Source organism: Crassostrea angulata, unplaced genomic scaffold, assembly GCF_025612915.1.
Source record: "Crassostrea angulata isolate pt1a10 unplaced genomic scaffold, ASM2561291v2 HiC_scaffold_118, whole genome shotgun sequence".
NCBI lineage: Eukaryota > Metazoa > Mollusca > Bivalvia > Ostreida > Ostreidae > Magallana > Magallana angulata.
In genome coordinates this window covers 79,980-94,746 of record NW_026441673.1, presented here as the reverse complement: position 1 = coordinate 94,746, position 14,767 = coordinate 79,980, and the positions used below count along the sequence as shown (strand labels likewise).

The window sequence follows — 14,767 nt, the reverse complement described above, 5'->3', positions numbered from 1 at the left end:
TAAAACTTAATCATCTTATTGGTCTAGAACGTCATCTGACATGGTAAACAAACATTGGTTTTCCCGGGACATAATTACCAAACTCAACCTTTTTGGAAACGTTGGGATTTTTTACATTCGATTTGTATGAGAAGCTGAACTAAAAACATCACTAAAAGATTATTTGAAGATTCTCATATTTTTTATCTTAGAACACACATCAAAATATCAATTAAGTTTTTATTTCATAAACGTCTTGGAGATATGACGATTAATTGCCAAATACAAATCAGATTTTCCATTGGCAATACCGACGGGAAATATAATTTTTCTTTGGTAAAAAAGAAAGATGTGAATATTCTTATCAGAATTGTTGTACTTTCTTATCAAAATTGTTGAAAGGATCTTCTAGAATGACGATATTTCTGCCTTTAGTCGTGGGGTATCTTGATATTCTTTGCGTTTGCACACGTTATATTTTTTGCTATTCAGAAGGTTTACGAACACTCTACTTGATGTCATTTTTAATGAAAAAATAACAATTGCTAATCAACAAATAATAATAATGTCATTTAAAGGAAATTTCAAAATATTTACAGTACATGTCATACTCCGATATAAAAAGAGAATTATTTCTTTAATAAACGTTTAAAAATATATAAAAGAAGGAAGTGTTAGATTACAAATCATAAAACAAATATAAGCAAAACAAATACATTGTGTACGTCAGACTATCTGAATAAACTTGATTCATTTTTTTTGCAGTATTGATTAAGATGGATGGATAGCAGTGGTCATTTCTTTATTAGATTGATCTCCTTTAAAAAAGAGCTTTATATGAAATAAAATATTAACATATTCAAAATTAAGAGCATAAAAATGTGGAATATTTCTTTATTGAACAACTGTTTTGGCTTTAAAAATCATAGCTTAATTTGAAGTAGATCCAGTCTTTGTTGACATCCCTGCCTTATTCACAGTACACTGTCCGTTATTATTCACTGTACACTGTCCGTTATTATTCACAGTACACTGTCCGTTATTATTCACAGTACACTGTCCGTTATTATTCACAATACACTGTCCGTTATTATTCACTGTACACTGTCCGTTATTATTCATTAACTGAGTTAAAACGTTGGTTTTTGTTTCCTATTTGTAATGGAATTGAACGAAAATTGCTCTGATAAAAGGCCACGGTATGTTTACAAATTAAGCGCGCTTGTAAAAACACGTGTAAAAACAAAACAATTGTTTCACAAATATGAAGCATTAGATATTTGTCTATCGCCTGTCGGCAAATGGCAATAACAGTATACGGAGACTTATAAGGATTTGAGCTCAATTTTTCTTTTCATTCTAAATGTCTTCAATTATTATAATTAATGTTAGGAATCTTTCGCTGCAAGTGAGTTACAGGGGTTAAAATTCTTTGTTTAGTAAACAAAGCTCGAGACCTGTTATAGTTTACATATGCTTTGTATTGATATCACTTACAGTCTAATATTGGTTTTTATTGCTGATCGAATTATTCAATTATGAACACCTGTCTGCCTAAGTTGTATTGTTAAGGATTTTGTAATTTATGTACATTATTTGTAAACAAATAAATTAAAGAACTCGAGCTTTAATTGCATTTCAATAACTTCTTTTCTCAAAACCTGGATTCTAATTTTACTTCTAACATTAAAATTTGATAATTCATTCAGATTAAAATCGGTTCATACAAAAAACTAATTATCTTTAATTAAGTAAAGTTCGATTGATGCTAACGGAAAACGGAACTAATTTAAGGTAGCTCCATACTCGTAAAATTCTCTGAGGAAAGTTGAAAAACCGAACTGATTTCGACTTAATAGACTTAAATATCATCAATTGTTAGAAAAAATATACATGTCATCACACTTTTTGAGATGCCAGATAAACATAAACTAAAGCATATTTTAGCATTAGAAAAATGTATTTTTTTCTGTTAAAAGTTAAATCTTGTAGGCAGAAATTTGTTTTTCTTGTTTAATTTTAATGTCAACTTTATCAGAAAACTAAAATTACAAAAATATTTTAAAATTAATCGTTGAAATAAAAAAAAACTATAGCATTTAGACATACAACTGAGAGAAAAGTCAGAAAAAGAGTTATTTCCCTTTTGCATAGATAAAATATATAAAAATTTGGAAATTTAGTTTAAAATTAAGTGCGAAAATATCTTTAACCTACCAATATTTCTAATTACATGCATGTGATTATATTCACATAAAATAAATAAAACTATCTTGCACAATTTTTAAAGAATTCAAAGTTTTACAAAAAAGTGTGACGTCACAGAACACTGGATCTACTTTAAACACCATCTTTGATATAAAGAAAATCAAATTCTTTTCTAGCATACATTATTTTCCATCCAATCGTGTTTTGTTTTTCTATGTGTCATAATGTACTGTATGTTAACACTTATTGTCAAATCTGTTGGTGATGTGACGTCAGTTCGTGCAAACGATATAATGAAAACTTTTGTTTAAAAGGAGAAATACGCTGGACATTGGAGATGTTAGAAAAGAAAAACACTTCTGAAAGTGGCCTTCTGTAAAGGTGTTAGTTAGCTTCATTAACATTTTAGTATCCTTAAGGTTAGCGGACACCGTACTTAAAATCATTTCTACTTAATAAGTAGAAAAAGCTAAATGACAAAAAATAAAGACATTTAAAAAACCTGTTTTAAGGTTATAACAGTAAAAATTTGATACCTTAAACATATTTGTTTATAACCGATGTAATCTGCGTAAAATTACAAAGCACGGAAAGTAATAAGAAAACAAAACAGACGTGTTGTCCAAAACAAAGAAGGATCGGAATGTAATGACATTGGCCAGCATACCTGTAATGTTATTCCTCTTAAATATACGTTATCATAAACGAATTTAGATATCCTTGTCAAATGTTGATAACATTTGCATGATGTAAAAAGTAATATTGGTCTACTGTCAAAGGAAACGATTTACGTATAATGCAATGTCCTGTATCATTGCAATATTAGTTACTGCTACAATTGATTGTATAAGTCAATGCGCACTTTATAAGTGTTCATTCCTTTAGAATCTGTGTCACTAAAATAAAGTTAATCAAACAATATTTTTTGTGTTTTTTTTTAATCATTATTTCATTAAAAAACTGTAATGTTTTATGCTCATTTATTTAGCCGAACTTGCTGATTAATCATGCAGCATACAAAAACATATTAATTCTTTATTGTTGAATCAGAGTTCCTTGTGCATACTGAACCTGAAAGAAAAAAGTAAAGTTTTAAACTATGTTTTTAACTATATTCATTGCTTTATAACTTTTTCCTGCTTATTTAAACTTTTTCAAAACGTTACATTTAGATATTAAATATCCTCTTGAAACCTGCTTTAGTCTTCCTTAAAATAGATTTTGTTTTGTTTAAGACAACAGATATATAATTATATTTTATAACTAAACCGAAGGATTTTCTATTATCAGTATAAAAAAAATGAAATAAACATTGCAATGTATAATAATGAATTTGGTGGACACGAAAATTGAAAAAAAACCCAAAAACTTACCAATTATTGATATGCTTAAAGCATTTCCTCAAGGGAAGTCTCATGTTAGAAATAGTGAATGGGTATGTATAGTGGACAACTATAACGACGTGAGACACTTGGGCAATTACACTGTTTGCCACTGAAACTTTCCAACGTTCAAGATCCTCAGAGTGGTCGTTATACTGTAACGTCAATATGTTAAAAAAAACAATAATTGTAAACGTTTTATATTTGGCGGGAATTAGTTTTTTAACAAGTCGGCGTGAATTTGAGTTAGCGTATTCTTAAATGTTAATCGTACTATCCTTAAATATATATGCATGGCATTTAACGATGTACTTAATTTCGCGGAAGCAGAACACAGTAAAATGTCACTGTTCAATCTGACGATACAATAAGCAGCGTGGTGTTTTCTTTTACCAAAGAAACCTGTCTTCTTTATTGTATTATGTAAAGTACATAAAATTTTGTTAGAAACTAGTCTAGCTGAGTTTATTTTTGATTTACATGTACCAGTATTTCGTATCATATTGATGACGTCACAAGCATCTTATTCAATACAAATTCCTCAGATTTACAAAAGTGTAAAACAAAAAAAAGGACAAAAAATTGTAACACTGCCCCGAGTATTATGAAAGAAAAATCTTCAATATCAAAGGCAAATGACGTATAGCGCTAAGAATGTTCGTACTAAAAACATTTGACTTGTTGTTAATTAATATAACGGGGCATTTTTAATAAAACTGCAAAATTTGAGAGGGCTTGTGAAAAATAATGATATTGTTTATTTATAGGGATTAACAATTTCATTTTAAAAGTGTAAATATTAAACAAGAACTAATTGTCGATAAAAAAAAATAGTTTATCATGGATAAAATGATTTCAGAGCAGTTTTACACATTTGATTTTTTGTTAAGGTAAAATAGTAGTATATGTTTTACTTTCAAGTGATGCAATGAAAGGAAAGTTTAATAGAAAGACTTCATTCACAAGTAAAATTATAGTTTTTTTTAAAGAACGCATTCACTTCATATTAATATTCAGAATCGTTAGTAGTAAGGTATATAGTCTGGGGTCTCTTTGGGGTCAATGACGTCACGGTCACGTCACATCCCACGGCCACGTCACATCCCACAAAAACACCGTCTGGGGTCACCCATCCCACAAAACCGTCTGAGGTCACTTTCCCACAAAACTGTCTGGGGTCACCCATCTAGGTCATTCACCCAATTACGTTCCTCATCAAGCCGTCTGGGGTCAATGACGTCACAGTCATGTCTGGGGTCACCCGTCCCCTAAGAGCTGACTGAGGTCACTAACTTTTGAGTCCGCCATCTATAAAGAGAGTTAAATTCTCATAAAATAAGTCAGAATAAAACGACAATGGCTGAATACAAGACTACTGAAAATGACTTAACAGAGGGAGAGAAAAATCTTAGAGATTTTTTACAGAAAGGAGCAGCTGTCAAAAAACTGATTGATAAGTATATAGTAAAAAATGAGAAATCCGTAACTTGTGAATTTTGTAAAAAGCAATACTATTTGAGAATGAAATTGATACACGAGAAACATTGCCTCGTGAGATTGGCTATTGAATCCGAAGTTAATCCTCGAAAAATGTCTACATTTTGTTTGCGTGCATATGATTTTGATGACACATCTTTGGAAGAACCAGGTGACTTCTTGGAAGTCTTAAAAATAACCATGGCTGACCGCTTACCAAAACAAATTATGGAAGAAGCTTATGATGAGTACACTACTGAAAGCTACTACAATGGTACAATGGAATTTTTATGGCCGGATGGAACATGGCGACGAGAAGAGAATATTGAATATTATCCATGTAAGATAAGCCGTTAGATGTCACCCCTCTTTGAGTCGTTGAAAGACCTGTTGTTATAAATATTTGAAAAAGTTCGATGTGTAGGTTATTATCAGAACCTACATACAATGGAAAAGAAAATTCAATTTGATGATAATGTGCTCATTTTTTTGGTTCCTTATGAAGAACGAAAAGGAATGTGGATGCAATGTGCAATAGATCGAGCCCATTTTAAAAGAAGAATTGAAAAAGCCGAAGTATTTCTAACACCTGTTTTACGTCAAAAACTAAATGAGTTTAAGCTGTCTACAGTCAAATTAGTCTGAAGTTAAGGATTTAATGTTAGAAATGTCTGCGGTCAAAAAACGTCTGGGGTCAAATTTGTTTTTACAAAAACACACCCCCCAAAAATATCTAGTTTTGAAAAGTCTGCGGTCAATTCAATCACGTGACATTTTGTTATAAAAACCTGACACTTTTATGTAACTTGCATCAGATCTAAGCTGGTCTTAGAAGGGACAAATTCTCTTTACTAAAACAATGGAGAAAGTGCACCAAGATATCATCAAGGCAAACTACTCGACTTTGGTGAGAAACATGATGACTTCATCGGTTGCTGAACATCTATTTGCCTCGAACATTATTACCGATGAAATGAAGCAACAGATTGAGGCTGAAAAAACCAGTTATGATCGAAATAGAAAACTGTTAAGCATCATACTGCGCAGAGGCCAAAGAACTTTTACTGGTCTCCGAATGTCGCTCTTAAAAGCCAATCAAAGAGACTTATCTAATCTTCTTTTACCCGAAAAAGATACTGTGTCTGAATACGACAAGAAGTTAGCCATGGCTAGATCTCTAGTTGTGAACATGACAGAAACACACGATGGTGACAACAAACCAAAGAGTAAACGTACAGAACGACAAAAGTCTCAAGAAGAGCGATGCAGAATCAGTCTGGATGACTTCAATGAACTTTTCCTTACAGCCGTACCTTTCAAGGGTGGGATCAATATTCACATTCGTCATTTTACAGAGTCCAACGGTCGCCATTTTGCAACGAAGAAGGGGGTTACATTTCCGCTACCTCGATGGGTGATGTTTGAATCCTTGCTTCCCGATATAGAAAAATGTATGCAGAACAAAGAAAACAGTTGCGAAATGAAGTGGCATATTGGGGGCGGCGTTTACGTCTCCATTAATCCTGGATATTCTACAGTGGACATCAGACACTTTTGGAAGCCAGAGGATGCCGTCGACCCGGTTCCAACGAGGAAAGGTGTGACCCTGAACAAACAGAAACTGGCTAAATTGCTTCAAGTTGCTCAGGAAGTACGAGAATGTGTACCGGAGCTGAATGACACAGAACTGTGCGCATTTAGCGAATCTCATCAAAATCAGCTGGGAATGTTAAGTTGTACAGAGTGCACCCCCTTTGGATATGAACCCGAAGAAACCAATATATCCACGGAATGTAATGTCGGTGACCCAGAAGACTTATTGACAATCGATTGTGACACTGAATAAAACCAATCATTTAAATTGATTTGTATTTATGTAAATACTTATATGTAAAAATAACATGTACAATTACTGCACGATTGAATAAAAAAAAGTTATTAATGACCTACGTTTGATTTGGTATATATAACGTAACAGTTAAAAAGAATTAATCAGTAATGGGCAGGATGGCAAAGCACACAGACTATTTAAAAAAGCTATATTACACTCCTGGAAATCCAGGGGCATTTGCAGGACCAGAAAAACTCTATCAAGCTGTAAAAGAAGATGGCAAACATAAAATTGGGAGACATAGAATTAGACAGTTTTTGAATAATGAAGATCCCTACAGTTTAATGAAACCTATACGGCGTTCCTTTCCTCGTTCAAGGGTTGTTGTAGACACAATTGACTCTATGTGGGACGGTGACTTAGCTGACGTTAGCAACCTTTCTTCAGAAAACGATGGATATAAATTTTTGTTAGTGTTAATAGATATATTTAGTCGTTTTCTGTTCATAATGCCCTTGAAAAATAAGCAGCATCAAAGTGTAGCCAATGGTCTCAAATCGGTTTTTCAGACTGGACGAAAACCACACACTCTGAGAACAGATAAAGGAAGCGAATTCAAAAATCGCTGGGTAAAAGCCTTTTTAAAAAAAGAGGGCGTCCATACTATATTTACTCAAAACGAAACTAAAGCAAATTATGCTGAAAGAGTCATCAGGACAATGAAAAACCTTATGTATCGATATTTTCTAAAAAACAGGACTTACCGATATTTAGATGTCTTACAAGATTTAGTTACGAGTTATAACCAAAGACCTCACCGGTCGTTAGGAGAACGAGCACCCTCATCCGTCAATAAAAAAAATGCAGATGAAATAAGACTTGTTACATACCTCACAACAAGAAAAAAAAAATCTAAATTGAAAAACATCAAATTGAAAAAAACAGTGAAATCATTGAGCGCAAAGAATAAGATGAAATCGATATTTCGATACAAAATAGGAGATGACGTACGCATCTCAAAGCTAAAACATCCTTTTCAAAGAGATTATCAACAAAAATGGACCGAGGAGTATTTCAAAGTGACACAGAGATACAAGAGAGATGGAATACCTGTGTATAAGGTAAAGGATTTATCTGATGAACCAATTGAGGGTACATTTTATGAATCAGAACTTCAGAAAGTTGTAAAGTCAGGAGATATTCTGTTTAGGGTCGAAAAAGTGTTAAAAAAGAGAAAGCGTGGTAATACAAAGGAAGTGTATGTTAAATGGGATGGATGGCCCAGTAAATTCAATTCATGGATTCCGGAAAGTTCCCTGGAGAATACCTAATAAAAGCAGTTGCCTTTTAGATTTCGTTATCAGTCAAGATGAGCCTTTGGATGGTGTTGAAGTCCACAGACAGCTCCGAATATTTTGACAATCAACCGAATTGTTTTCGAGTTCATTTAAATAAACAAATACAGTTAGATGGATATTGGTCAGTTGCTTTGACAGAATTTGCTACAGAAAGCTGGGATCTAGTCAAGAAAACTCCAGAGGTATATATTTGCTGTGACATCTGTGAGGAAACCATTGTTGGTGGCAAAGACTTGCCCCTCTTACGGCGAGTTTTTCTTGGGGAGAAACAGGAAAACAACATTACTTACACGTTACCGTATTATATTCCCGTAAAGATTGGTCAACTACAGCAGATTTGTATATATATAATAGACAGAGCAGGCAATCCAGTTTCATTCTTAGACGGACCGGTGAGCGCTACACTTCACTTTAAAAAGTTTCCTTTCGTTTTATGATGAATAGTAAGACGTACATCAGTGACCCTAAAATCTGGGAAGCTTTTTACAAAAACATGGCTGAGAAAAAGTTTAGTCCCTACAAATATAAACCGAAACAGATTGGAAGGGGGATGAGAAAAAAAAACTCTTACATTATTCCCATTAGACCTCATTCACAGTTAGAATTTGATAATCCTATTCCGCAAGTGACACCAGTGGCTGCCGTGGAACAGAGGGCTATAACAGAACATTTAAAAGACGTTAAAGAAGGTGTTCCCTTTGTCAAAGTCAACAGCAAGAGTATAAAAAGACCGTCGCAGCACTCCTCCGTCATTCCCTCAAAAATCTTGAAAACGTCAACATCGCAAAAGAGGAAGAAGAAGAAGAATTCCAAGAAAACCGGTCTTAATAAAAAGAAGAAATTAACTTTGAAGAAAAAGAAAACAGCAAACGGAAAATCTGAAAAACGACAGACACCGTGGGTTAAAAAGGCATCAAAAAGGCAAAAAAAGACCTTCAAAATCGATAGTTACAAGAACGTTTTTAAGCAATAAAAATGGCTTTCTTAAGCAGTGATAATAAAGACATAGCCCAACCAATGGAACTTTCGCTCTTTGCTTCTCCAACTAATCAAGTAGCAGTCGAAAAGGTGTATTTTACAGAAGCTAGACCGATTTCCAGTATTGGAGTGTCAGATACCCCTATAGAAATAGTGGTATCTGGATCCGGAGCCGAATACATAGATTTAAAGAAAAGTCGATTATATGTGAAAGCCAGAATATTGAAGGCTGACGGAACAGCGCTGGCGACTAGTGAAAAGACTGGAATCATTAATTTACCTTTGCAAAGTATGTTTTCTCAGATGGATGTCTACCTAAACAATAAGTTGGTTTCCTTTAATACGAATAATTACCCTTGGAAAGCCTATCTGAAAACAGTCTTGTTTGGTGGAAAAGAGGAATTATCATCCCAGAAACAGTCCGAGCTGTTTTTTAAGGACGAGGGATCTATGGGTGACGCGAACGCCTACAATGGAGGCAATGCTGGGCTAGTTTTGCGCTATGGCTATACACAAGAAAGTCAAGTATTTGAACTGGAGGGTAACCTAATGGAGGATATTTTTGATATCGACAAATACCTGATCAATGGCGTAGATATCTACATCAAGCTGTTCAGATCTAGTGCACCTTTCGTAATAATATCAGCACAGGACTCTCCGGCTTACAAACTAGAATTACTGGATGTTGTGTACAAAGTTGCCAAAGTGCGAGTAGATCCTGGTGTTCTGTTGAACCATAGTCAACAGATAGAGTCTACCCCTGTGAAATACACCATCTCAAGAAATGAATTAAAAATGAACACCATTCCTAAAGGGTCTACCGAATTTTACTGGGATAACATTTTCCCTCAGGCAGTACCCGACCGTATTGTTGTAGGTTTGGTAGATCAGAAAGCTGTAAATGGAGATTACACAACAAATCCGTTTAATTTCGAGCATTTTGGTTTAACAGATGTAGGGATATACGTGAACGGAGAAAGCGTCCCAGGAAGACCCTTAAAAACCGATTTTACGGCAGGGCATTATTCGACAGCATATGCCCGGCTGTTTGAGGCTTCTGGAAAATGGAATCAGGACGCCGGTTTAGTAATTACTCGAGACAACTTTGGAAGTGGATACTCGCTATTTGTCTTTTCTATAGACCCCTGCGGGTTCGGTGAAGAATATTTAAATCTGATAAGAAGAGGAAACACCAGACTCGAACTTAAGTTCAAAGAAGCAACAACAAAAGCTGCCAACGTTTTGGTATTTGCCACCTTTTCCTCTTTACTAGAAGTGGACAAGACCCGGGACATCAATTACATTCAACCATGAACTCAAAACAGCTCCTTGATTTTGTGCATAGGGAACCAATCTTAAAAAGATTTGTAAAAGGAGTATATGCCAGTAATACCTTACCGGAAGTTGTGACTTGTTACCCTTCTGCCTTCATCATCAATACACAGCCTTTGCCATTTCCAGGAGAACACTGGGTCGCTGTAACCATACACAGTTCCTCAGAGGCCGACTTTTTTGACAGTCTAGGGAAACCACTTGGAAATTACCACGAGATCGAGAACTTTATTTATAAGAATAGTACACATTGCAACTTTAGATGTAAACAACTTCAACCTTCCTATTCGGATTTGTGTGGGCTTTATGTACTTGTATCTTTAATATCTAGATTTTGTCTTAAAATGTCTTTGTCGAGCATTTATGCTTTATTTTCCAATAACATTCAACTGAATGATGACTTTGTACGTAGTTTTGTACATGAATTTTTGAATCAATAAACATGATTTATTGCATTGATGACTTCTTATAAATACTTGTACAGTTTTACAAGTGAAGTCATTAGAGATTTGGTACAGGAAAGAGAAACATGGAATCACAAAGCGAATGGTGGAAAACGAAATCATTGCTACCATTTTCAGCACCTACAACAATTTTAGTATGCGGTAGTACGCAAAGCGGAAAGACACATTTTACTAAACGACTCTTGCAAAATGCAGATGATATGTTTTCTACTCCTGTAGATAAAATTATCTATGCTTATTCTGAACATCAGCCCATGTTTGACGAAATGATGTCAAGCATACCGAGACTTATTCTTCATCAAGGATTGCCCTCAAAGGAAGATATAGAACAGTATACAGAGGGTGTAAACCACACGATAGTTGTACTGGACGATCTCATGCTGCAAGTTGCGCAATCTCAAGATTGTGTACATTTATTTACTGTGACTTCTCATCACCGTAACGTTACCACCGTAATGCTTTCTCAAAATTTGTACCCTCCTGGAAAATATGCCAGGACCATATCCTTGAACTGCCTAAATGTGATTTTATTTAAGAATTACCGTGATTCTCGCCAGATTATCACCTTCGGGTCACAAATATTACCAGGATATGTACAATATTTTAAAGCAGCATACGAAGCTGCAACACGTCCAAATTTTGGCTATTTGCATGTGTGTTTAGAACCTACCCAGAACAAAGATTACCAACTGCGATCTCACATTTTGCCTGGGGAGGACATGGTTATTTATCTACCCCTATAAATAAATGTACTTGGTCACAATTTGCTCATATTGCAAAAATGAATCAAAGAATACGGAAGCAGAGAGCATTTATACACTTTATGCTAAGTGCAAACAGCTCTCAACAAAAATTGATTGTAAAGTCTTTGACTAGTGAACAATACGATGTTATCGGTGAAATATCCCTAAATATCTACACGGGAACTTTTCCTCTCACTAAGAAGGATATAAATAAGTTGAAACCTTACCAATCGTACATTCGATCACTTGGCTCAAGAGAAGTCAGTACGAAACAGAAACGTGGGATTTTATTAAAACATCTACCATTAGTATCACTGTTACTGAAACCAATTGTTCATCATATAAACAAAAATGGCGAGAGAAATGATACTAGTACCTAAATTAAAATACGAAATCCTTCTCAAAAAAATCGAGGACAAAGAGGAGCCTGTTAAACCAGACACAATGAATGACGACAAGGATGAAAAAAAAAATGTATGAAAAGACCTTTACCGATACAACGCTGAGTGAATCAATTAATGGCACCTCACAGACAGGGAGTGGTTACGTCAGTAGAACTCAAACAATAGGAAAACCTCCTGGTGTGCCCATGAAACGACGCAAGAAACACATTCCCTGGCTTACGTACTGAGGGTTAAATTTGAAGAAAAAGACTGCTCTTTTACAAACTAATTTTATTGTATATACTGTAATGCATGTTATTGTAAATGATAACAAATACATTGAATTGTAATGCGAGTTTTATAATAAAAACGGGTATTAAAAATGTACATCTTTATTTTCATGGTTTTAACAAAATCCAAATGGCAGCGTATCTAGATTGGGTAGAATTCTCCTTTTGGTGTACACCATTTGATAACGTTTGGTTTCTACACGGTTTAATAATTTTCTTTTTCGACTATCCCCTGGATATTTTACATGGATTGGTAATTTCAATTTGTTTATCCTGTCTTGTGCAAATTAAAGATTTAATAGCTTCAAAATTGATCATTTTAGAGTTGGTCCAATTTAATGTAAACCCGCGAACTTTACATTCTTCCTTACCCGAGAGTGTGCGATAAGCATAATTTTTGGGGCCCCCAGATACGAATTCCACTATATGACCATCTTCTGGTTTGATCTCGTTGGTTAATTCCCCTAAATAATTTCCAATAGGCAAATAATGCAAGTCATCCGACTTTTTCGTTCTGAAAATAACACTATCTGTGTCGAAATACAAAACATTTTCGTCTAATCGATCTAATACATTATAAAGTCGCAGCCGCGCATGCGCAGTAGTGAAACTTGCTAGAAATATGTTTGTTTTGCAATCCGGAGGCATGAACATGGGATGGTTACTCCACTCAAATTGAAGAGTGTCCCTGGAAACAATGTGAAAATTGTGAGGGACTTTCGTGGGATCTGACAGAATCTGAAAAAAATTTATCAGTTTCGGATTCGTGAAAAAACAAGGATTGCTTCATGCTAAGCCTCTGACCAAACTTTCCCCCAAAACTATTGAGACAGAGTTTGGCTAAACAGCGCAGACCTGGATTCGTCTGAATCTTTTCATACTCTAAATCTATACCCTCTTTTTCTTTGTATCGTTGAATGTATTTTCGTTTCGACTCTTCGGTGTCACACTCGGGAGGAAATCCCGAGGCCTCTTGTTTAATTTTCAGGAACGTATTGACGTAGTTTGCAAACAAACCCCCCTCACCAGACAAAGTGTTATATTGGGACGATTGCTCAAAATGATAGATTTCATAAATTTCTAAAATTTTGTACCCTTTTTGCACTGCCATTTGGATTTCGGGGGTACACCAAGTGCCTATGATGGCTCTTTCCTCTATAGAACAGACACAATCATGCTGATTTTCAGCGTCCGCACACTTTCGGCACAAAGGAAACTTCAGTTTTCCTTGGGATCGGTACGGAAGCACGGGATGGTACAATGTACTAGGAGGTAGGACTTTGATTTTGGCAAGACCGAAATAATTTGACATGTCCTGAAAATTATCCGTGATAATGGTCGGATGACCCACAGGATAACGACAATATTTATTTGTCCAAGGGTAGAGACGGGTGAAATCGTAATACTGAATCGTTTCGTCCTCTTGAGCTTTATAATGAAGTTTTATGGCATTAGTGCGACCACCAAAAAAACTTTCACGAGGATCCAGTCTATCTTGCAAATCCAACGTAGAGACAAATTGTTGCAATTCTGTGTTTTTTGTCAGCTGATATCGAAACTGGTGCTCCCATACGACGACCAGCCTGTATCCAAGCTCTTTGAGTTCTCGTTCTCGCTTTTTGGTCATCTTGAAGAGTTCGTCTAACGTCTGGTTCGTCGCAGGGTGTCTGACATCAGATCGGTCCTGTTGGAAGCAATCCGGACATCCATGGTACACACAACCTACAAACACACACACACACACACTAAGATGTATAAAACATGTTTTTTTTAATGATTGGCCGCCGCCGCCCCCTCCCCCCCCCCTCTGTTAGGGGAAAGGGAGGGGCAAATTCAAAACCAACATTTTTCCAAACGAAGAGTAAAATGTCTTACCATAAAATTCGTAGATAGTGCCTTTCCCCTGAGGATTCTCGACAAAACCGTCACATCGATAATTGGTGTCTGGTACGTGGTATTCTCCTCCATTGAGAGCATGGCGGATATGCACAGGTGTACCTCGTTGTCGACTTCGTTGCATGAGCCATTCTAACCATTGAATAGATATTTTACTATAATTGTCCTTGCTGACATATCCTTGAGAAGGTACGACCGCAATGGGACTCGTCAATCGTTGTTTTCCGACTTCCGTATTTTCCTCCTTTTCCAGATCACTAAGCGCAATCCAATCGTCATCAACCCACACCCCTTGTACCCCTTCAAACTTGTCCAACGTATGCCAGGTAGATGTCTGGTCTTTTGTGATTTCTACTTCGGTGTTGTGTTTAAGAAATAAAGTTTTATAAATACCCATGCAAACACTAGCAATTGTTACGTAATCAAAGGGGTCTACACCATCTCTAA

General features: G+C 35.4%; 2 protein-coding genes across 2 annotated transcripts; both read left to right on the top strand.

The window, feature by feature from the left end:
- The first annotated feature begins 5,904 nt into the window (after positions 1 to 5,904).
- Positions 5,905 to 6,891, top strand: LOC128169323 (uncharacterized). The gene has a single exon (XM_052835484.1). It carries the CDS (start codon positions 5,905 to 5,907, stop codon positions 6,889 to 6,891), a length of 987 nt encoding a protein of 328 aa, XP_052691444.1.
- A 2,318-nt stretch (positions 6,892 to 9,209) lies between these two features.
- On the top strand, positions 9,210 to 10,526 carry LOC128169341 (uncharacterized protein F54H12.2-like). Its single transcript, XM_052835498.1, has one exon. It carries the CDS (start codon positions 9,210 to 9,212, stop codon positions 10,524 to 10,526), a length of 1,317 nt encoding a protein of 438 aa, XP_052691458.1.
- Positions 10,527 to 14,767: the final 4,241 nt, after the last annotated feature.